Below are 25,576 nucleotides of genomic sequence, written 5' to 3'. Positions count from 1 at the left end.
GTTTTTGTAGCGGGCCGCCGCACCTTGGCCGGCGGTCGCCGCGCGCAGTCAAGTAGCTTCTGACTCCTTGTGGCAGTCGCCACGCACTTCCCGGCGGTCGCCTGGCGTGTCTTTGTCTCCGCTAAGCGCCGACGGTCGCCAGAAGTGTTGCGGCGGTCGCTGGAGAAGCTCCAGATTTCCTACTTCGCGTTTTTACTCCCTTTTTAGGCTCAAATATGCACATTTCTCACAAAACATGTCAAAATACCAAAATAGATAAAATATGCAAATAATGGACATGTAATGCAACTTTGACCTTAAAAACGGGCCAAATAATGGCCTTAAAACCGTGCAAATTCCGAGTGTATCACCTTACAAATTTTGCTAAGGAATGGTTTGAATGTCTACCTACAGAGCAAGTATCCACGTGGAAGGACATAGTGGCTGCTTTCCTCGACAAGTATTACCCGCCGGGCACCATATTGAAGCTGAAGAGTGAAATCTTCCAGTTCATCCAGCGCCCAAACGAGCCTCTTTATGTGGCCGTTGCTCGTTTCAAAGGATTACTCCGCAAGTGCCCCAACCATGGTTTCACCGTGGACCAGCAGGTAGGCATTTTATATAATAGCTTTAACAAGCAAATTTGCGCTATGTTGGATTCATGGGGGAACAAAGGATTCCTAAGGAAGAGCGGAGCAGAGGCTATGGCGGTGATAGAGGAATTTGCCACAAATAGTTGCGGGTGGTCAAAAGAGAGGCATCAAACGAGGAGAGTTGCAGTAGTAGAGGCAGACGAGGAGAGCTCCTTGGTGAAGGAGTTGGCGGAGCTAAAGGTAAGGGTGAATCAGATGGATACATCGAGGAGAGAAGATCCGATTCCACCGACCTCCATTATCGCAATCACCAAACCCGACGCTGAAGCCGCTCCCATTGAGGATGTCAACTATGTGCAACAAGGAGGCAGTCCCAACAGATCCTTTAACAACAATAATTATCGCCCTAATCATGGGGGTGGTAATTACAATAATTATAATGGGAACCGTCCTCATCCCAACCTTTCGTACTCTAACAATAATTTCTTGCAGCCCCCTGCAGGATTGAATGCGAGTAAAGATAGAAAGACCAACGACACCAAGATTGGAGTCTTGGAAGCAAGGTTGAACAACCTCGAGGCTGGAATAAACACGCTCACAACTGCTGTCACCTCAATCAAAAATCAGATGGACCAAGTCCAACAAAAGTTAGAGGAGGACAAGAAGGCAGCAGCGCGAGTTGCAGACATTAACAAAAAGTGGGTCGCGAAGCAGAAAAAAAGCACCTCTGGGGCTCAAACCGGAGTCTGCCCGACGCCCAGCGCACCGCTGCAAGCTTCGCAGCGGGCCGCTACCGTGCCAGCAGAAACTCCCGCGCCCAAGGATGCTCTCGTGCGTCACAATGGGATTGTACTCCTATTCCAGCCAAAGAGGAAGTTTAAGCTTGAAGAATAGTTCAAGCACTTTTTGAATATGTACTGCAAGGTGCACATTAACATTCCTCTCGTTGAATCATTGCAGGAAATACCTAGGTATGCGAAACTACTTAGGGAGGCCGTGATGCGAAAGAAGAAGCCTACAAAGGCTGATCTTAAGTTGCCTCTTCATTGCAGTGAGATCATTCAACGGGAGAAAACAGTAAAGCAGAGAGATCCTGGCCAGTTCATTATCAAGTGTTCAATCGGCCAAGGAAAAGTAGACAAGGCACTGTGTGATCTTGGAGCTAGCATCAACATCATGCCACTCAAATACTACGAAAAGCTCAATATCGGGCCACTTATGAAGGCAAACTGCATGATTAGGTTCGCCGATAACTCCACAATTAAAGCGGTGGGCATGATCGAGGATGTGTTGGTAAAAGTAGATGATTTCATTTCCCGCTGATTTCATTGTACTTGACATGAAAGTTGATAAAAATGTGCAACTAATCCTCGGAAGAGATTTTCTCGCCAAGAGCAAAGTGCTTATTGATGTAGGTAGGGGAGAAATCACGCTTAACGACAATGCTAGCAAGTCCACCTACAAGATAGAGAGCGAGTTGTTCAAATACGAGGAGGCACAAAGAGCCAAGATGGAGTACGAGTGCAGAAATGTATTGATGATCGACATGAAAAAGCCTAAAGGGCCGAAAGAATGGGAGGATTGTTCTAACCCTTCTATTTTTGTTATTAATACTGTACCTCCGGCCCCGAAAAAGGGCAAGCCTAACCCCCCTAAAGTTACACCGCAGGAAAAACCGAAGCGGAAGAAGAAGAAGAAGAAGAAGGCTCCGTCACAAGATGACCCCGAAGTTTACGTGATCAAGACCGCGAAAGCAAAGTACAAATGGTGGAGAAAGATGGGAATGTGAAGCAATTATCCAGAACTTAGAATAGAAACGAAGTAAGAACAAAATAGATATTAAATAAATAGTAACTGTATAACCAAAGTCGTTACTAACACATCCCTAGAATTCTATAAGTTTAGTTACATATGATAGAATAATCTAAAAACATAGTTTGTAGGGAAATCATAAAGAACATAAGAACTAAAGCAAATAAAACCCAAAGGTTGAATACTTGTAGCCTTGATCTTCTCTTGGTTCATTCTTCAAAACCCTTGAACTTTGGTAATCAAAGAAGAACTCTCAAATATTATGCTCTGAAATTACTTGGCAAAAAGAAGGTCCTTGTTGGAGAGGTTTGAGGGGTATTTATAGCCGTAAATTCGTGCATCCTCAATTAAGGCAAAAAGTAGCCAAGTATGGTAAATCTTGGGGAGAAAGTAGGTCAAATATGTGCGCCACGCAATGGGTCGCTGCACCTTGGCCAGGGGTCGCTGTAGGTTGATCTGTAGCTTCAGCCTCTTGAATAACGGTCGCTGGAAATTATCCCGTAGCTTCTGCATCATTTGGAGTGGTCGCTGCGCATACCCCAGCGATCGCTGGGCGTGTTCTTCTTTTCAGCACAACTTTCCCTGAGTGGACCGCTATTGGCTCAGTGATGCACTATTTATTAACACTAAATATACCTGCAAGTATACAAGGTAGATCTAGTATAGCTAAAGGTCAGTACCAGGTTGTCGAACACGGGGAATATAATTGCAACTGGCTATTATGTACTAAGCGTCAAATACTATCTAGAGAAACAAGAGTTTTGAAAATAAAAACAATTAAAAACAAGAAAAACACTAAATGCAATTAAATCACAAAGATAAAATATGAGAGATAAGAGAATTCTATGGATGCGCGTTCACAATTATGGTTATACAAATTCCAACTACAATACCCTAGCACAGTTTATACTTTGATAGAACGAGTCACATAAGTTTTGCCCATGCGGTACAAGCGTAGATTACTAACACCAGGGCTGTCAATCCTAGATTCGTAGTGTCTATTAAGTGGATCTAACTCGCCAACCTCCTCTCACGATTATGTAGCAAGTTATAGCAGATCAACATCGAATGTGTCACTCAAACATGCAGTATTACAGAACAACTTAAGGAAGAAACGAAGTATAAACAAAACGGCTATTAAATAAAAAACAGAATTTGTATAAACCAAAAAGTGTTACTAACACATCCCTAAAATCCTATGAATTTAGTTACACATGAAAGAATAAGCTAAAAACATAGATTGTAGGGAAGTCAATAAGAAAATAAGAACTAAAGCAAATAAAACCCAAAGGTTGAATCCTTGTAGCCTTGATCTTCTCTTGATTCCTTCTTCAACCCCTTGCACAATGAAGAACTCTCAATTTATGCTATGGAATTAATTGGGAAAAAGATGAATGGTGAAAGATTAGGGTTGGAGGAGGAGCTATGAAAGCTCCCCTTTTTGGGGCTATGGAAGGGTTTAATTCTATGAATGAGGTTATGGGGTATATATAGGCTTGAGAAGGATTTAAATTTGGTAATAAGTTTCCTCCAAACATTAGAAAAGATGTAATTTTCGTTCCCCATAGTAGAAGGAAAAGATTTGGTTTCACAAGGTAATATCTTCTTTCCTTCTTTAAATTTCCGGCTAGACTGCAGCTGGCAGCTCTGCACGACTTTGGTAGAATGGCCATAACTCTCTCTAAAGATCTCCGATTAAGGTGATTTCTGAACCATCTTGAAACAATTTTCAAGAAAAAGAGAATGGTGTGTAGAACGCCCTGATCGGACTTCAGAATCATCGGGAAATTGAGTTTGAAGACAGCTGTCGCGCGCCATGTTTTCCCAGCGGTCACTGGCAACGGCCCAACGACCGCTGGAGAGAGTCAGAGCCTTCTGGACTCTTTGCAGCCACCGCTGCACATGTTGCAGCGGCCCGCTGGGCGTCCCTCAGCTCCTGCTTCCGAAAATTCACCTTTTTATGCCCTTTTTCTTTTCTATTTTGCACATATCTCACAAAACACGTCAAAATACCAAAATGGATAAAATATGCGAATAATGGACATATAATGCAACTTTGGCACTCAAAACGGACCAAATAATGGCCTTAAAACCGTGCAAAATTCGAGCGTATCACTCAGCGGTCGTTGGCGGCCAGCGGTCGCGGGCTGGGTTGCAGCGGACCGCTGGACGTCTCAAAACCTTCAAATTTCCAACTTCTACTTTAGCTATCTTTTTGGGTTCTAAATTGCATATTTCTCACAAAACACGTCAAAATACCAAAATAGATAAAATATGTAATTAATGGACGTGTAATGCAACTTTGACACTCAAAACGGACCAAATGATGGCCCTTAAACAATGCAAAATCGGAGCTTATCATGGATCCTTGGATAAGATATTTCGGCTTTGTGTTCAAGAAGGAGACCTTAGAACATGGTAGATTGTGGTGGAAAGATAATATATTTCGACTTTGGGTCAAGAAGGAGACCTTGCAACATGGTAGATTATGATGGGAAGATGCCTGAATTAGGGATTCGTCTTTGTGCTTTTCGTTAGAAATATGGAAAAAAAAATTATCGAGTCGTGTACATGCACTACTCTAACTATTATAATTAAGAGAGAACATCTTTTTTGGTACATCAACTATCCCAAATGAGCAAATTTGGTCCATTACTTTCATAATATCTTTTGAGGTTCGTCAACTATGAGTTAATATAAAGTTAACTACTTTTTGGCTATTTTCAATATTTTCATGACCAAAGTACCCTCAATGCAATGAAAGCCATTTCAATCTATCTACTCTCTCTTTTTTATTAAAATATACTAATATAATTTATTTCTCCTTCTTTCTTCATCTCCTTTCTTCTTTCTAATTTTTTCTTTCCCTTTACCCTAAAAGACCCTAATACCTCAAATACAAAGACTACAAAATATGTAATTTACTCTCTATTCATCATTAAAATATGTAATTTTGTACCATCAAAATTCCAGTCCAAACAAATCGCCGCCTCAGAAATCATAAACCTGATTTCAACGACCCAAAATCTTGAACCAAGATTCCCTAAAAATTCAATCTTTCCATTTGGAATTCCAAGGAGAAGTGAAAGGGCTATGTGCTGGGGATTGGTGCCCTTTGCACAGCGGAAGTCATGCATTCGCAAATAAATCATACATATGGATCTATTTGATAGATTATGAGATCAATTTATCACATGTTAAGCAATCAATTACATGCTAGAACACATATAATTCACAAACAATGAATAAAAACCCTAATTCATGAATTCCTACGGTTTAGAATTACCGAACAGATTCTCTGAAGAATCGATGATTGCTTGTGCCTTCTCCACATGAAGATCTTCGTACTCAACCAGGAATCTTCTAACCTATATCCCGAACGCAGATAATGACCTTTGGGTGGGCAAAGCTTGTCAGAATCGAAAAGGGCTTGACTAGACAGAAGACAAAATTTCCACTAGAAGGGAATGAATTTTTTTCATCTCCTCTGGAGAGAGGGAGCACGAAATTTTGTGCTTAATTAATGATAAAAATCAATCAATTAGTCTTCTATTTAGTCTCCTTTATATAGAGTTATGATGAGTTAGATTAGGGATCCATGGAGGTTGGACTTGGGCCAAACCTATTGTACTTTTACTGATTAAATTGAGCCTCAATTTAATACAAGTCCAACAAATTAGTATTATCATCCACTATAGTATAATAATATTGACTGCCCGTCCAATACCAAATTATGAGTAATCCGGGCTTTACCTTTTTAATTTATTATTTCCCGTGTTTAAGATATAAATATCCATTAATTAATTTAAGTCTGCTATTTGACTTTAATTAATTAATATATTTTTCCAAGAGTTGTCTAATTCAAAATCTTTATTTATTATTCTGGAATAAATTCTAACTGGTCGGGTTTTTGAATAATAAAACCTTTTTCGAACACCTCTTGAGGATATTATCAAACTGGACTCACCCAACACACATTTCATTGCAATAACAATACAAGCACCTCTAGACATATCACCACTACCCAACCCAAGATATCAGGATTATTGGATTGCAAAAAATCCGCACCATTTGATAAATCAAAGTAGTGCATAATCAATATCATATGCTCAATGTTATATCAACAATGATTAAGAAATAACAATCACCGAGACCTCGTCTTTCAGTAAATAGCAAGAAAGACTTATATCAACTTTTAGATCCTTTAGTGCTATACCACACCAGTGTCGTTTTTTTCCTAAGGTAAGCAAACATGCGGACTGACACTGTAACCTTTCATGATAGGTATCCAAAGCCTATCTAGGTTGTGAAATTCTATTTCCTCTTCTATAAATAACCGACCGCGTCACCTTCTATGAACGTCATTAACGACCAGTCTACTATACATTTAAATGTTTAAGAAACATCTTATAAATGCACAAGCAAACACCAATGCGATAAAATTACTTCTTCTCGCCTTGGGTTAAAAGTGGATTGCATGGTTTATTGTATACAAGCAATTCTATCCGTGCAACATGCTTGAAATATGGTTTTCAGTATATCAATCCTAACATTATGCATGAAGAAGTATGTTTTGTAGAGAGAGAGGGGTGTTGAATATACTGTAGTGTGATGGAGGAGCATTGTGCATAAATTAATATTTGTCTTTAGGGTAAAGGGAAAGAAAAAAGAAGAAAGTGGATGAATAAAGAAACAAAAATAAATTAGTACATACTTTAATGAAAATGTGAGGGTAAATAGATTGAATTGCCCTTCGTGGCTTTAAGGGTATTTTCATCCAAAAAATATTGAAAATAGCAAAAAAGTAGTTGAAATTGATATTAACTTATAGTTAATGAACCTCAAAAGATATTATGAAATGTTACGGACCAAATTTGCTCATTTAGGATAGTTTATGTACTAAAAAAGATGTTCCCTCTGTAATTAAAGGTAAAAAAACAAAGCATAATAAAGATATAAATTACAATGAAAACAATAAAACAAACCAACAATAAGTCTAGTAGGGGAAAGCTTACTGATAGACCGATCATATTGTTTCCTTTTTGTAATCAGTTTTGCAGAGATAAGCTTTAAAATTGAAAAATCATCACGAAATTGTGCATTTTTTATGTCTTCGGGTTGACAGGTCTGAAGGGCAAAGATTATGAAAAATGAGAAATAAGAGAAACAAAGAGATAAATATTAAAGTGTCGGCTGGCCAACTAAGTGCTGCAGTTGAGCTGGACTCTTGCCTAAGCCTCTGGCCTAAGAGGCTTAAACAAGGCAATTATGCCACACTAGATTTGAGATCTCCCTTGGCACGCTAAGTAGACACTATAAAAAGAAGCCTCATAGCACGAAGAAAAAGCTTTTGGTCAATTTATTGAATGACACTTTTCATTTAGATACTCTCTCTCTTCTCTACTGTCCAACATCGGGAGATCCGAAGGTTACTATTTCGGCAGCTCTGCATACCAGAATTTCTCAACAAGATCAAGAAGCTAGTCATGTCCGAAGTTGAAGGAAGTTGTTTGTTAAGTTGTTGAGTTATTAGCTAGATTCACATCTGTGCATGTTGGTTGAAGGAAGTTGTTTGATTTCTGAAATCCTAAAAATGGATTTTTGTTGAAGTCACTTGCCCAACCTTAATCTAAGAATGACCACACTTATTTTCTACCTTAGTTAGAATCACAAATCCACCTGCCCAGTTCAGGGGTGCCCGTAACACAACCTCTTTCAAGGTGTGGTTACATTGCCAATCCCGAGTCCTATATCCCCTTGCACGAGGAGAAAAAATATTTTTGATGTGTATACCTGCAAGTAGTTGTAGTGCTAATAAATTGTGCATCAGAAAGAAATTGAGCTTCAAGTGGGGTCATTGGGTCGAGCCAGTTGGTCACTGACTGCATTCACTTCGCGCTGCTTCGAGCAAGTAGGTCCATGGGTTCGTAAACTCAACTAATGTCTCTATCCTATGCAGTTTTCATAAAAGGATCATAACTTTCTCTACGGACTTCGATTAAGGTGATGTGCACATGCTAAGCTCTTTGAAAGATGAAGACATTGGTGGTCTTAAAAGACATTGTAGTCCGATTATTGTTTATATTTTGACATTTTCCTTTAATGCACACTTTGCCTTGAGTTACTACCTATAGAATCAAACTTACAACACAATTATTCTATAAATACTTGAAAGTGCATAGAACTAGGGAATAAAAGATCATGCCAATGTGATTCACATCAATCATACTATGAGGTCCTCGGGAATATTAATCTTTAATATATCCTCAATATTTAGATAGTTGATTGCACACTGGGTACAATTCCAATCCATGAACATGGAGTAACTCGTAAGAGTTCTTATGGTCTATTGACCTCATGCTTAATTTCAAACATCCTTGGTTATTTTATATTTTGTTTCCTCTATTAAGTATTGATACTCACTCTCGAGTCTTGTAAAAAAATACAACAGAACATTTAATTATTGGTCAGATAATTTAAAACATTAGGAACATGATTTATTAAAGTAAAACAAGGTCTAAATATTGGATAAACAATCAGAAAAATATCATAACCAACTACTCTCAAATTCTAGAATCATAAGAGGTTAGCTACTGATAGAAAATTAAAGTATATCAAAAACAAGAAAAAATATGGTTAATATAAAGCTAACTAGACGAATCCTCGTGGAGAATTTTGTCACTTTTAGTCTTCCATGAATCATTTCATTGCTTTGCTTCCAAAAAAATGTGCTAACGTCTAATTCTCCCACTTATACTGAAAGCGGATTGAGGTCTTGTATTAGTCGAACGCTCATTCCTTCAACATGGCTCTCAAACGGCTTGACCGCTAATGCCTTCGTGAAAGGATCTGCCAGGTTGTTTTCTGACTCAATCTTGACCACTTGTATGTCTCCTCTCTGCACTATATCTCTAATGATATGATACTTCCTCTCTATGTGCTTGCTCGCTTTATGAGCCCGTGGTTCCCTCGAATTCGCCACAGCACCAGAATTGTCAAAATAAATGGTGATGCTCTTGGGCATATTCGTAACCACACCTAAGTCCAGAAGGAAGTTCTTAAGCCATACAACCTCTTTCGCAGCCTCCGAAGCGGCCACATATTCGGCTTCCATGGTAGAGTCTGCATTTCTTAAGCACATATCCGAAAGTTGATTTTCTCGAGTCTACATCAGCTTGAAAGTCTGAATCTGTATATCCTAAAGGACAGAGCTCGGCTGCATTGTAAACTAGAACATAGTCCTTAGTCCGATTAAGGTACTTGAGTATGTTCTTTACGGCAGTCCAATGTCCTTGGCCGGGATTTGATTGATATCTTGCTACCATGCCAACAACAAAGCAGATATTAAGTCTAGTACAAAGCATAGCATACATGAGACTACCAACAGCCGAGGCATATGGTATCCTCCTCATCTCTGCTATCTCAGATGCTGTCTTTGGACACATCTCTTGAGATAAATGGATGTCGTGTCTAAAAGGTAAGAAACCCTTCTTGGAATCTTGCATGCTAAAGCGTCTAAGTACTGTATCGATGTAGGATTCTTGGGATAAGCACAACGTTCTCTTTGCACGGTTGCGAAGAACCTTGATACCGAGAATGTGTTCCGCATCACCCATATCTTTCATCTCGAACTGACTGGACAACCAAGTTCGTACTGATGACAACATCTTTTTATTATTTCTAATTAGAAGAATGTCATCTACATATAAAACTAAGAACACAACATTTCCTTTTTCAACCTTCTTATGCACACAGCTTTCATTAGGGCACTTTTCAAATCCAAACTTTTGAACAGTTTGATCAAAACACTGGTTCCATGATCTAGATGCTTGCTTGAGGCCATAAATGGCCTTCTTAAGCTTCCAAATCATGTGTTCCTTGCCCTTTACCACATATCCTTCAGGTTGTTCCATGTAGATGGTCTTCTCAAGACTCCCGTTTAAAAACGCAGTCTTAACGTCCATCTGCCATACTTCCCAATCCATGTAAGCTGCTATAGACAAAAGAATACGGATCGATTTGAGCATGGCTACTGGGGAGAAGGTCTCATCGTAATCGATGCCTTCCCTTTGGGTATACCCCTTAGCCACTAGTCTTGCCTTAAAGACTTTAACACGTTTACGTGTTTATATCCACTTGCTCCCAATGGTAGTACAGCCTTCGGGTAGGATAGACAAATCATAGACGTCTTTGTCAACCATTGATTGTAGTTCTGAATCCATTGCTTTCACTCATTCGCAATGATCGACATCTGTCTGTGCCTCTGCTAGATTCCAAGGATCAAATACATTGCTGTCCGAGGAGTGATCCATGCACTCACCCAAACCAATGTATCTTTCGGGCTCATGAGAGACCCTCCCACTGCGACGCGACACTACAGTATTTGGAGTAGTAGTTGAAGTTTCTGGAATTGTTGTTACACTAGGTAATTGTTCTTGGTTAATGGAACTTGTGACTGAAGTTAGCTCTTCAAGAGCTATCTCACTGTTGGACTTATGATTCATTATAAAGTCTTCCTCTAAGAATGTGGCATGTGTGCTCACAATGACTTTCTTATCTCGGAGACTATAGAATTCATAAGCTTTCGATCCTCTAGGGTAACCTATAAACACACATACCTCCCTCCTTGGTTCCAGCTTAGTAGGATCCTTTTCCAATACATGAGCCGGACACCCCCACACTCTGAGATGTTCCAGATTGGGCTTACGCCCGGTCTACAACTCATATGGGGTAGTAGGAACTGATTTAGAAGGTAAATTGTCTAATATATGGCTCGCTGATAGCAAGGCATGTCCCCAAAACGAAATTGGTAACTGTGCATTACTCATAATCGACCGGACCATGTTTAACAAGGTCCTATATTCTGCTGGCGTGTGCTCGGCGCAGTCAGTTGGGATTGAATTCCCGACGCTGATAAGTAGTCCAAAAACTCGGCACTTAGGTACTCGCCTCCGCGATCAGATCGCAGGCATTTGATACTCTTACCATGACGCGTCTCTACACTAGCCTTAAACTCCTTGAACTTGTCAAAAGTTTCAGACTTGTAGCGCATCAAATAGACGTATCCAATTTTCGAGAATTCATCAATGAAGGTGATGAAATATCGAAAACCGCCCCTTGCCTCGGTAGACATTGGTCCACACACATCAGTATGAACGAGCTCAAGTACTTCCTTGGCCCTATTACCCTTTGACCTAAAATGTCTCTTAGTCATCTTGCCTTCCAAACAGGATTCACATTTTGAAAACGGTTCCTTCTCAAGACCTTTAATAAGATCTTAATCAACCATAGCATGAATCCTTCTTTCGTTTGTATGACCAAGTCTAAGGTGCCATAAGTACGTTTCGTTCATTGAAATTGAAGGTTCTTTTCTTTTCTTTGAAACTTTTGATGTAGCATTGAGTTCTGATTTACGTTGATTAAACTGTGTAGAAGTGATTGTGTACAGATTGTTTTCCATAATCTCACGACAGATATAAGTACCATCTTTCTTAATAATGCAATTGTCATTAAAAGAAATCGAATATCCATCAAAGACAATTTAGAAACTGAAATTAAATTTCTTCTAAAAGAAGGTATCAATAAAACATTCTTCTAAATAAAAAATCTATCACTACTAAAACGTAAATAAACGTCTCCCACTACGACGACCGCCACTTTAGTAGCGTCGCCCAGCTGGACTTCGATCTCACGATCATGTAACCATCTTGTAACCTGCATTAAGTTAGGATCAAAACATATATGATTAGTTGCTCCAGTATCAATAACCCACGTGTGAGTAGATGTCGAAGCCAAACATGACTTGACTACTAGAGCATGGTGCATACCTGTAGCCTTGCCCTTTTTAGGACAGTTTGGCTTCCAATGACCTTTCTCTACATACTTGAAGCATTTTCCAGTAGGCTTCTTCTTCTTCTTCTTCTTCTTCTTCTTCTTCTTCTTCTTCTTCTTCTTCTTCTTCTTCTTCTTCTTTCCCTTAGCATTCTTAGCTGCATCTGGGTTCGATGCCTTTTTCTTTCATGCGCGAGGCTTAGAGCCAGAGGAATTAGGTGCCAAACTCAGCATAGCTACTTTGGCTTGAACCATAAGGTCCTCCGCCGACTGAAGTTCAGTCAGCAGCTCAGCTAAAGTGTAGTCCCGCTTGTTCATCTCGAAATTGAGCTTGAACTGATGGAAGCTAGGGGGAAGACTCTGAAGGATTATAGTAATCTGGGACTCGGGATCGATCGTCACTCCCAAAACCTCAATCTGGTTGAGGTGGCTTATCATCTCGAGGACATGTTGCCTCACAGATGTGCCTTCCTTCATAGTCTTCGTCATGATACTCCGAAAGGTTTGAGACTTAGCCGTTCGATTCTGAGTACCAAAAAGATTTGCAAGATTATGCATAATCTCAGCGGCAGTCGCCATGGCAGAATGTTGATGCTTGAGTACTGAAGACATAGATGCCAACATATAGAACTTAGCCATCTCTTCGCCTTATGCCACCGTTTATGCGCATTCTGAACTCCCACGGATGCGTTAGCCGCGGGAACTGGAGGCTGTGGAGTACTGAGTACAAACTTGTACTCTTCTGCTGTGAGAACGATATCCAAATTTTGTTTCCATTCTATGTAATTTTGGCCCTCGAGTTTGTTGACAAATACGGATTTTGCATGTTTTTAAGGGCTAGATTTAACTCGTTTTAAATGTCAATCATGCAAATTATGTTCTTAAATTGCATATGTTATACATTTGGTAGTTTTGATGTGTTTGTTGATAAATGATAGAAAAAGATAGAAAAAGGTGAAAAAAAGGCCAAAGTGCAGCAGCCTCTGTTCGAGCCCATTCTTCCAGAGATTTTGAAGTCCAATCAGTGCTTACTATATGTCATTCTCTTTATCTTCGAAAGAGCTTCGCGTGGATATCTCGCACGTCTCAATCGGAGTTCTGTGGAGAAAGTTATGACTATTCTTCGAACGTTGCGCAGTGCAGTCAAAGCTGGCGGAAATTTAGGCGGAAATTCACGCAAAGAAAATAAATTATTATATTGTGAAGCCAAATCTCTCCCTTATCTTGTAGGCCACGAAAATTATCAAAATAAACCTTTTTTCCAACCTATAAATACCTCTAACTTAATTCATAATCTTTATCTCAGAGCCTCTAATCCTCCCCCTCTACACATTCATTCATCCCATATTCCATACATAATCATCCATCTTCCATTGGAGCGGAGCTCTGCAGATCCAGACAAGAGAAGACTGGAGATTGAAGATTCAACCTTGGGTTTTATCTATTTATTTTATGTCTCGTAATTTATTTGTAGTTTTTACTTGTCTATGAGTAGAACATCTTTTGTGGATTTTTTTGGTAAAGATATTCAATTGATTTTCCGTGTTAGCTCTTGCAGTTATTTGATTTATCCTTATACCTCCTTACACATGATCTACGGATTTCTCACCTCGGGAGGGGGTTTAATCTAGTTAAGTGACCGACTTAATAACTCTAGAGACCGTAATTCAAGGAAGCCAATTGTGTTTTGAATCCTAAAATTCTACTTTCTAACGCCTGTTTTGTATCATGTGTTTTTATGCTTTCTTTTATTTGGTTATTTATTTTATGTCTAGTTTAATAAATTAAACCAAAAAATCCCGTGTCTCTAGATAGTATGTGATGTTTAGTATATGGTAGTCAGTTGCAATCTTATTTCCTGTGTTCGATATCCCGGTACTGACCTTTAGCTATACTAGATCTACCATGTATGCTTGCAGGTATTTTTAGTGTCAAGCTAAAGACGTTAACCAAGCGCTTGTTTGGAGGCAGCCCAACATTGGTATCATTTTTTTTCCTTATTTTTTTTTTAATTTTAGTTTACTCACGTCCCTACCGACTTTTCAAATTTATTCTTAACGTAGTTTTGAATAAGTTTGGGGGAATGAAGTGGTGGACCGTGAGTTTTTGTTTTTCCTTTTTATTATTAGTTTTATTTTTTTAGTAAACCCAAGGTGAATCTTGTTATGAGCATAACATAGAAAACTTAGAAATCTCATGTGTAGGGACATCAGACCGAGTTGCCTATGATAAAAAGTTTCTTTTATGTGTTGGTTGAGTTGACTTGATGCATTGACTTGAAGGTTTAGTGAAAATGTGCACAATTAATGAATTGCTTGTTTGTCTTGAATCATGCTTATACCTTGTGAGACTTGAGCTGTAAATTTCTTTCTTATGTGATTTATCTGCATTCATAGTGTTTAAATGATAAAAGAGGACGTCAGGCCATCATTCTTAGCTACTTTCTATATCCTAATTATTGACCTTACTCATTACATTTTTTCCCTAGCTAGCCACTTTGAGCCTTTAAAGCCTTTTTCTTTGGAAGCTAAATAAAGGAGAATATCCATGCACTCTTGGTGAATTTAGTTTATATTTTGTGAAAAGAGTTGGAGAGATAAGGTAGAGAGAAAAGTAGTGTGCTTACTTGTTCGCCGCCCAGCTTTCGCCGGCGGTCCGCGCGTTAAGGCACGCCGCTTCCTTTTCCCTCTCCGGCGTGAAAACGCCACGAATATCCCTCCGTTGTCGTCGTCCAGCCGCGCAGCCACCGCCACGCAACTCCGGCGAACTTCCTCCGCCCCGACGATCTCACGCGAACCAGCAGCCGCCGCGAACGGCTTTGCTGCTCTCGGTCCCGCGTCGCTAGGGCTGGGGCGACTAGGGTTAGGGTTCTTTCGCAATCTCCGGTGGCTTCGCCACTCGATCGCTCCGTCGACAGCCTAGCGTCGGAGCACGGAAAATTGCCTCGATCATGACGGCGCCGTGGGCGAGCCCCACTGCTCGCGTTCACGTCGCCGCACGTTCGTGTTCGTGCTCCCAACTGGGCCAACGCGATGTGCCGAGATACACAAGGTCCGGAGGTCTCGCCGGCGGTGCACACGAGACCATCCTCGTCCGTGCATCGCCGGTGGATCGCACCCTACACACCCACTCGCTTGACTACCCTTTTCCGATCGCATGTTGTGCGATTCGTCCCGGCGCAAGCGCCGACGAATTGCACGCCTCGTACTATCGAATAATTCAAGTTCTTTGATTCGAATATTACTGAGTTCATCATGCATAAAATTAAACAATAAAATACAAGAACATGCTTCGTAATCAAATAATATATGCATACATGAATTTTGTGAAATTTAAATCCAAATAATCAGAGCCAAACACTGGCTCTGATACCAATTGAAGGAACTGGCAGCGAAAGAGCGTTCGAATTTCAAAATTTAATACATAATCGAACAAATAAATTACATAATAATCAGATCTATTTAGCAGATTATTTAGACAAAATCTGTTCGCGTAATTCTCATATGTATCATGCTCATAACTTGAATTAATCATGATTTAAGTATATTGAAACCTAAAACATGCTTTTCTACGGAGCAGAAATAATTCCTTATTAATTCTCCAAAGAATTGATGATGACTAGATACTTCTCCACGTGACGCTTTGAATACTAGACCACGGATCTTCTCTCTGGTTCCCGAACTGTACTCCAATATCAGTGTAGGCTGATCTAACCGGAATACTAGGACTTAAATAAAGAAGACAGAAGAAATCCTTTTCCAATTAGTTGAAAATTTTGAACTCCTCTTCCTAGAGGGGGACGAAAATTTTGGTTGTATTAATTGTTATTTCTGTCTCCTTTATTCTCCTATTTATATTAAGTTCCTTTTGGGCCCAGACAGGGATTTATGGAAGGTTTTGGATATGAGCTCATCCAATTTACTTTTTACTAATTAAATTGAACCCACAATTTAATATAAGCTTTAATCGGAATATTACGAGCAACCACTACAAAGTTATATTGAACTCTCCACATCCAAATCCGAAATTATAAGTAATCCGGGTTTCCGTTTTAACTTTCATTTCCCGTGCTTAAGATAAAAATGTTCATTAATTAATTAATGTCTGCTATGGACTTAATTAATTAATTTCTTATTAATCCCAAGAGTGGACTTAGCATGAAACGTTTATTTATTATTCATAGAGTGATCAAACTCCAACTAGCTAGGTTCCAAATAATAAAACCTTGTTTCGCGTTCCTCTTGAGGACATTATCAAACGAGACTCACCTCGCGCATGATTCAATATAATATCAATCCTAGCACCGCTAGATACCAATCACCACTACCCAATATATCAGGATTATTGGGTTACGAAAAACCCGCTCCATTTGATAAGTCAAAAGTAATGCATAATCAATATCGTATGCTCAATGCAAACCTACATTGATTAAGAAACAAATATTTATCAAGACCTCGCCTTTCGTCAGATAGCACAAAGACAAGTCTTGCTGTTAGATCCGTTCAGTACTTTACCACACCAATGTCATCTTATTTCAGTAAGGCTTGGAAATATGCGGACTGACATTGCAACCTTTCACGATGAATAGTCTAATTCCATCTAGGTCGTGAAATTCTTCTTTTTCTTTGTTTAGGACTGACCGTGTTACCTTAAAGTGGACGCCGCCCACAACCGGTCTACTAAAACAAAGACTTAGACTTTGTTAAGTTAATTAATACATTTAAACATGCAATTAACATCCATTAAATGTAAAACATAACAACATTATGACAAAAATAATCTGTTTTATTCCTTGGAAAATAAAATAAGAGTTTTACAGTATTCAATCATTCGAAACGTGATTTCTAGCATACAAACTCTAACAGTTTGAACCAAAACCCTATGGCTCTATTTATAGTTGAGAAGAGATTGAGTAATACTCCCTCCGTCCCCCAAATATTGTCTCACTTTGACCCGGTACGAGTTTTAAGAAATATAATGAAATGTGAGTTGAAAAAGTTAGTGGAATGTGGGTCCAACTTTTATATATTAGTTTTATAATAAAATGTGAGTAGGAATGAGTTTGTGGAATATGAGATTCACTACCAAAAATGGTAAAAAAGTGAAATGAGACAAACTATATGGGACAGACCAAAATGTAAAAATGGGACAAACTATTTTGAACGGAGGGAGTATAATATAGTATGAAAATCCATAATGAAAAGAAGGAAAAATAGAATAGATTGACCATTCTTTGGTTAAATCGAATGAATGAATATTCTCATGAGAATGGAATGGTGATTCTAAAAAGAAATGATGATTCCTAAGAGAAAATATACTCTCTCCGTCCCCAAAGAATATGCACTTTGGGTTTGACACGGGTTTTAATGCAAAATTGGTAAAATAAGAGAGGTAGATGAAGATGCTAGAAACGTGCAGTGCGGTTTGTGTAATATTCACTCGATCTAATAGGTCCAGAGGATTCGACTAGACTTTAGAGGCTAGAAGATCATGAAACTATCAGAAAGGGTTCGTTGGGTGCACTCTATTTCTTCAAAAACCTCAACCCACTATACTACAACTAGCACAGGGAAGTAAATGATCGATCCCACGAGGACGAAGGTGTTACGAAACTGCATTTGAGGATGTTTTGGGAAAAGGGTGTTGGCTGCTGCCACACAATTTTGTGGGCGAGAACTTAAAACTACTGGGTCTGAGAGATAGGAAAAACTTTACTCTACCTACTAGGTCTAAGAAATGAGAACGTACGGAACGTGCATGACTTTTGAGAAATGAGATATTTTAAAGTTCTAAGACAACTGGAGTTAACTTAACTAGACGGACTTTCCTAATTTGGGTAGGCAGGGTCAAAGTGAAAAGTAGAGACAAGTTTCCCTAAACTACCAGGGTCTGGAAAAGCATGCAGAAAAGTAAAAAGACATTCAGAAGGTACTGACAGGGTCTGGAGAACAATGCAGAAAAGTAAAGTTCATGTAGAAAAAGTACTGACATAAAGCAGATCTGATTCTAACTACCAACAACTTCATCTTCTTCGGGAATCAAACGAGAATAGCAAATAAAACAAAGTATTAAACACCATGAAAACAGAGCAAACTTCAGATCTAAACTTAAAACGAGAAATTAAAGCCTAAACTAACAGATCTACGCTACTGGACCTTAAGGATGCAGAAACAGAAAGTAAATAGCCATAATCATGCACAACGTAAACAGAAAACACCAGATACGCGAAACTCCAACTCAAATACACCACGATTCAACAAATCCAGAAATCTTCATACGCAAATCCACAACCTCCATCAACAAACCAACAAATTTCAGCTCCAAACATCCAACAATAAACAAGAACGAAAGCTAAAAGCAAGAAATAAACATCAACTCAGTGAGATCCAACAAAAACCAACATAAACTTCCATAATAACGAGAAATAGGTTCGAATCCAGCAAATCAAAGTCAGAAACTAGAGTTACGAAACTTCAAAACCAACAAGTACTTGAAACCGATAACAAACTAAACAAAAGCAAGTAAATATTGTTTCTTCACCTTCACAAGGCGGTGTTACACAGCAGCAAAATAACGATGAAAGCCACGGTGGCCATAATCACTCCATTTCCAAGTGCGCAGCATGAGAAATGAGAAATTTGAAGTGTGAAACTAAGGTATGGAACGAAAGCTTGAGCTAAGAGTGTGTAGAAGTGGCTGTCTTGTTCTTCAAGGTTGAGCTCTTTATATATGTGAGGCTCTGATCCCTAGGGTATCCCTCTGGTGATTTGACGCTTTTGCCCTTGAATAAGACTTTTAAAATGATCTGCTCATGCTCCATTCTGTTCCTGTCGCCAACTTTTAATTCTCCCAGGTCTGGACGACAACTTCTGATTTTTACTTCAATTTCATCTCTTTTGCATCTGCCAGGTCAGGTAATAGCAACTCCTAGGTCCGGCAGATTTACTACTCACCTGAACTCATTAACACAGATTAACGCCCCAAATGCACAGAATTTTAACCCAAAACCAATGCATGAAACGAGCCTTATCAGTAGAGATAAAAGGTAATTAAAGTATTGTTAATGGAGAATGAGTCTCACCTCATTAGAGTGAAAAGAGTTTCTAAAATTGGAAAATGCTTATTCTTGTGGGACGGATTAAAATGGAAAGAGTGCATATTCTTATGGGACAGGGGGAGTATCAAGTGAAGGAATGAAATGAAATTAGGAATATCATTCCATTCCACCATACCAAGCATGACCTAAAGTGAAAGATGAAGAATATTTTTATACTCCCTCCGTCCACAAAAAATAGAGCACTTTGTGAATGACACGGGTTTTAATGTAGAATTGGTAAAGTAAGAGAAAAGTAGTGTGAGTGGAATGTGGGGTCCATATTGACAGACGAGGTTTTTTAAGGGCGGCGACTCTTGTGTGTACGTGTCAACTGGCCAGGAGGGTACCTAGACCTAGCTGTGTCGTTGGGTCTCTGCCTAAAACCTCTTGTCAACAAAAATACCTCAACCCATTTCTACTGGCTAGTATAATGGAGTAAGGGTCGATCCCACAGAGATGGATGTAGGCGAAGTGCAATTGCAAAGACATTTTGGAAGGGTTGGTTTGCTACCACGCTTTTGGGGTTGAGTTCTACCTAGGCGTAAAATTAAAATGAGACTCTACCTATACTGACCAGTAGGTAACTAAATGCTTAATGCTACTGGATGTGTACGTGAATGTGAAAGTTGGACACCTAGGTATGCATATAAGAAGCTACTAGACGAAACTTACTAAAAATGGTTAGACAAAAGGGAAAGGGAATCAAAGGACATGCTGGCAGACTGGCTGCTGGGTTTGCAGAAAAGCTGAAAAAAGTGCAAGTACAAAAGCAAAAAGTAACAAAAGCAACATATCTTTGATTGTGACATTTTCTTCTTCACCAAGCTAAACTAACTAGATCTAACAAACTCCATTGATGAATGCTCAAGCTCAAAAATTCGTAAATGCAATATTTAACTTGAAATCAAGAACGAATGCAAGAAAAACTGAGATTTATGCATAGTGGTCAACAGGACAGGGTGACAGAAACAAGCAGAAACGAATTCCATGCATTTTTGAGAAACTTAATCATATTAAAACTTGTAAACATTAAGGAATAACTAGATCTAACAAAGCTAGACAGATTCAAGCATTTAATTTACAGAAATAAACATAAAACTATCAAATCTAGCTAACTAGAGAGATTTAAAGCAATAACAAAGCTAAAACTCAAATAAAACCATAAAAACTTAACGTCATTCAAACATTCAAACCAAAAGATGCTTCAAACAGATTAACTACTAAAATCCGAGACAAATGCAAGTAAAACAAGTTCTTAAACTAAGAAAGCATTAAAAGAAAGCATGTAAATGGCTGATGGCTTCTTCTGAAACTGGAACTGGACTACGGCGGCTGGAATGATTCAGGCATGATGACTCCGCGCCGGCTGGTGGCCGAAATCTTCATGGCAGGCTGCTGGATTTAGAGAGTGGAACTTAGAGCCAATGGAGCTATTCTCCCCCAAAAAAATGAGTTGTTTCAAGTTGATTTTAAAATGATGATAAAGTGATAAGTCTCTTTATGTTCAACTCCTATTTATAGGGTGGCTTGCCCTAATTTCTAGGGTTGCCTCTTCATGCGAAACGACAACTTTGCCCCTCTTTAGTAGGTGATTGTTCCAAGCAAGTCCTTCATTCTCGTGTCCAGTTCCGTGTCATCCATCCTGACCAGTTTGCACCTTTTCTGCCCATATTGGCCAGTTGCACACTTTTTTACTGCTTTTTCACGCCAATTCCTTCTGATCCTTTCCTCCTGATTTAGTACCTCAACCTGCACACTTTAACAACTATTTTGCAGATATTATCCAATAAAGCACGTTATACTAACCAGTAACCAAGACTTAGAACGAGACTCATCACATATCATTAGTAAGAGAAAAGTAATGTTAGTGGAATGTGGGGTACATATTATTTTAATGTGTCCTATTTTTCGTGGACAACCAAAAATGACAAATGTGTCCTATTTTTCGTGAACGGAGGGAGCATTATTTTTCAAATTTATGAGTTTTTCAAAATTATCCATGATTCAGAAAATGCATTAGAATAAAAATATTAATATAGTACAAAATAAAATGTTAATTTACAATCATCAAATGATCAAATGAAATCACATGGACAAGATTCGAAATGTTTAGTGGAAAAATACAATACCAATACTTTATAGCGTAACAACCAACAAACTTTTCAATCTATGGCAAGATTCGAAATGTTTAGTGGACAAAATATAATACTACCAATTCTTTATAGCGTAACAACCAATAAAAGTTTCAATCTTTATAAACATATGGACGAATACATACTGCAATTACATACCTTCCTCTCACATTCATCCTTCTAATATCTCATTTGGCTATCTGAAAAAGAATCACTAATTGTTGTTGTTCCATAATGGCAGAGGCATTTCTTCAACTCCTTCTTGACAATCTGACCTCTCTTATCAAGGAGGAGATTGGACTGATCTTGGGTGTCGACGATGAGATGAAGAAGCTCTGCAGCACTCTCACCATCATTCAAGCTGTATTGGAGGATGCTGAAGACAAGCAAATCGAGAGCAAGCCAATTCGGGACTGGCTGCAAAAGCTCACAGTACTTGCTTATGAGATTGATGACATTTTGGATGAGTGCAACACTCATGTCTCCAAACTCAACCAATCTCGTTCAAAACTCAGTCGCTACGGCCTCAAAAAAGTTCTGTATCGCCACAACATTGCAAGGATGATGAAGCAAGTCAACGAGAAAGTGGAGGTTGTTGCTGCGGAACGTGCTAAGTTTCATCTGCGCGATATGCCTGTTGATAGGCCGAGAGAAGTTGCTCTTTCCTCACGCGAGACAGCTTCCCTATTGAACCAGTCTAATAAGATTCAAGGCAGGGAAGAAGATAAAGACAAGATTGTGAAGATGCTAGTGAATGATGTGAAGGAGGAGCAGAAGATGTCCGTGTTGCCAATCATCGGCGTTGGCGGCCTTGGGAAGACCACTCTCGCTCGACTAGTCTTCAACGATCCGCAGGTGGAAGAGCACTTCGATCTAAGGATTTGGGTTTGTGTCTCAGATAATTTTGAGATGAAGACTTTGGTGAAGGCCATGATTGAATCTGCCACGGGGAGCGGAAAAGCTTCGGATCTGCAGTACTTGGATGCTGCAGAGCGTCACCTTTGGGAATTGTTGAGCAAAAAAAGATATTTGATTGTTTTAGATGACGTCTGGAACGACCACCAGGATAAATGGTTTGAGTTGAGAGACGTTCTATCATGTGGCTTAGCCGGCTCATCTGTCGTCGTCACCACACGCCAGAAGAAGGTTGCTGATATAATGACAACACTTCCATGTTACTGCCTTGAGGGGCTGTCGGATGAGCATTGCTGGGAACTGCTGCTGCATCGCGCCTTCGGTCCGGGAGAAGAGGTGTCCCCACAGCTAGAGATAATTGGGAAACAGATCGTGAAGAAATGTGTTGGAGTGCCCCTGGCTGCTACAACTCTTGGAGGAATCTTACGGTTTAAAAGGAGGGCAGAGGAATGGATATATGTGAGAGATAGTGAGATATGGAAGTTGTCGATGGAAGAGAGTTTGATAATGCCCGCTTTGAGATTGAGTTATCATCATCTTCCGTTGGAGCTCAGACAATGCTTTGCTTATTTTGCAGCGTTTCCTAAGGACCATTGCCATAGAAAGGAAGAATTGATCCTTCTATGGATGGCTCATGGCTACATTTCATCAAAGGGGACTCTACAAGTGGAAGATGTTGGAAATCAAATATGTAATGAGTTACTACTCAGATCTCTTCTACAAGTAGATAAGTATGAAAATATCAGTATGCATGATCTCGTTCATGATCTGGCAGAGTCAATAATGGAGAACAAAGTTCCTGGAGTACAAAGTGAAAGAAATCTAGGAAGTGCATCAACTATCCGCGAGGTACATTTGCTACACAAAACTCTTGTGTTTCCTAAATCTTTTCAGCAAGATATGAACATCACTTCCATCTTAGAGTTCACAAGTTTAAGAGTGTTAAATGCCCCTCGTAACATAGTAAAAGATTTGCCTTCTTCCATTGGAAATCTTAAACATTTGCGATCCTTGAATTTGTCTCTATCTAAATTTCGCACTCTCCCGGGCTCGTTGTGTACTCTTTGGAATTTGCAAATCCTCTACTTGCACTACTGTGATAGACTTGTGGCTTTACCTAAGAAGTTCACATCTCTACGTAATCTCCAACATCTAGGTTTGTATGGCTGCAACTCGTTGTGTGAGATGCCATCTAAAATGAGAGAGTTAAATGGCCTAAAAACGTTGAGTATGTTTGTTGTTGGTCTCAAGAGAGATAACCAACTTGGGGAACTGGAATGCTTGAACCTCGGTGGAAGTCTTGAGATTAGGCATCTGGAGAGAGTAAAAGACCATATGGATGCTAAGAGAGCAAAGATTGCAGAGAAAAACAATCTTCATGAGTTGAGGTTGTCGTGGGAAAGAAATGATTTGTACAAGGATGAAGTTGATGAAATGGTGTTGGAAGCACTTGAACCTCACCCCAATCTTGAATCTCTTTATATAAAAGGCTTCAGTGGTAGATATCTTCCACGTTGGATGAAAAATTCAACGCAGAGGAAAATAGTTCATATAGAGATAAGTGATTGCAAAAATATTAGGCGTTTTCCAAAACTGGGAGCGTTTTCCAAAACTGGGAGAGTTACCTCATCTTAGGAGGCTGTATTTAAAGAATGTTGGGGTGGAGTATATTATTGAAGAAGAAGAATTTGGGAGTGGTCACCCAGTAAAGATACTGTTCGTGGCTTTGAAACAACTGGTTTTAACTGATCTCCCGAATCTTAAGGGACTCTCAAAGGAGCAACAGAGTAGTAAAGAAGCATTCCCAAATCTTGAAATCCTTAAATATCCAGCGTTGTTCTTCATTAGTATTGCCATCACTCTCGTCCCTCGGAAAGTTGACGCAACTAGCATGTAGAAGCACAGATTTGGCTTTATTATCTGAGCACGACATTCCTAGTGATCTGTCAATCGAAGTTGAAGAGAACATGACATGTTTCCCAATAGAAGCACTGGAAAAGTTCGGTAAGCTGCGGTCATTGACAATTGAGAATGCAAAAGAGATCTCTTTCACAAGAGAAGGTTTGGAAGCCTTAAAAGAGCTTACAAGTTTATGTCTAGGGAGTTGTCGGACAATGAGATGTTTACCAGAAGGCATGTTGCAGCACCTTACTGCTTTGGAGGACCTCTCCATATCGAACTGCCCAGAATTACTTGAGTTGCCGAAGGATATTAAACATCGGCATAATCTTAAGAAACTCTATTTATTTGCTCTACACAAGATGACACGCTTGCCTCAAGGCTTTCAGCACCTCACTTATCTACACCTAAACCATCTTCCAGAGCTGGAATCACTCCCAGATCAGCTACAATCTCTCTCTATGCTCTTTGTTATGAACTGCCCGAAGGTTGTATCCATTCCAGATCTGCCAAATCTGAAAGTGCTAACAGTCAGTGGATGCCCACAACTGGAAAGGCGATGTCAGAGAGGAAGTGGAGAGGATTGGCACAAGATTGCCCATGTTCGCAGCATCACTGTTTCTCCAAATTAACTCATCTATTTTTTGTTGATTTTATGTAATATGTGGTGACATCATTTTTCAAGATTAAGAAGATGTACCAGAAACAGCATTGGAGAAAGCTTACAAAGATGGTGAGTAATTGTATTTCAATGTATTCTTCTTTATTTTATTTTGTTATTTACATACAATATGCTAACTCTTATTTTTGTCTGTTTCTTTATTTTTCATAGGTTGGAGGAACTTTGGAAAGTTTGCACGAAGTGGTACAGCTTTGAGTGTGGCTGCATTTCTGTTTTAGAATGCAAGTGTTTTAGAATATGTGGCTGAATTTCTGTTTTACTCAACTTTATTAATGAATTTGGTGGCAATATTTTGATTGTGTGCTTGTAGTTAGATGATTTTACTTGGAGAGCCATGATTGAAGAGATGATTTTATTTTCTACACTGCTATTGTCATATCAATTTAAGGGAAGGTTTGTCGAATGATTTGACTTGACTCATATCTAATTTTCTATTTCTTTGCTACAATGTTTAGAGATTAGCTGTTATTCTGCTGAGTTATCTCGCAAGTACATTAATTAGACCTTTTTTTGCTACTCATCTATTTCTTTGCTATCTTAAGGTGTCGTGTTCGGTAAAATTACATATTTTGTTTGCCAACATTTGAAATTCAATCGAGTCATACATTTCTAGACCTGAATCATGCCCGTTAACGGT

At 39.2% G+C, this 25,576-nt stretch overlaps 1 protein-coding gene and 1 pseudogene across 2 annotated transcripts; both read left to right on the top strand.

The window, feature by feature from the left end:
• The first annotated feature begins 314 nt into the window (after positions 1 to 314).
• LOC125197628 (uncharacterized) lies at positions 315 to 1,895 on the top strand. The gene is made up of 2 exons (XM_048096327.1): positions 315 to 1,421; positions 1,533 to 1,895. Exons 1-2 carry the CDS (start codon positions 315 to 317, stop codon positions 1,893 to 1,895), a joined length of 1,470 nt encoding a protein of 489 aa, XP_047952284.1.
• Positions 1,896 to 21,614: 19,719 nt separating this feature from the next.
• On the top strand, positions 21,615 to 25,342 carry LOC125215606 (disease resistance protein RGA2 pseudogene; annotated as a pseudogene). The gene is made up of 2 exons (XR_016135242.1): positions 21,615 to 24,990; positions 25,090 to 25,342. The product of XR_016135242.1 is annotated as a disease resistance protein RGA2 pseudogene (transcript).
• The last annotated feature ends 234 nt before the right edge of the window (positions 25,343 to 25,576 follow it).

This window comes from Salvia hispanica, chromosome 2, assembly GCF_029641045.1.
Source record: "Salvia hispanica isolate PSC_SH4W2 chromosome 2, Shi_PSC_v1, whole genome shotgun sequence".
Lineage (NCBI taxonomy): Eukaryota > Viridiplantae > Streptophyta > Magnoliopsida > Lamiales > Lamiaceae > Salvia > Salvia hispanica.
The sequence above is the reverse complement of the archived record's forward strand: the minus strand, read 5'-3'. Positions and strand labels throughout refer to the sequence as shown.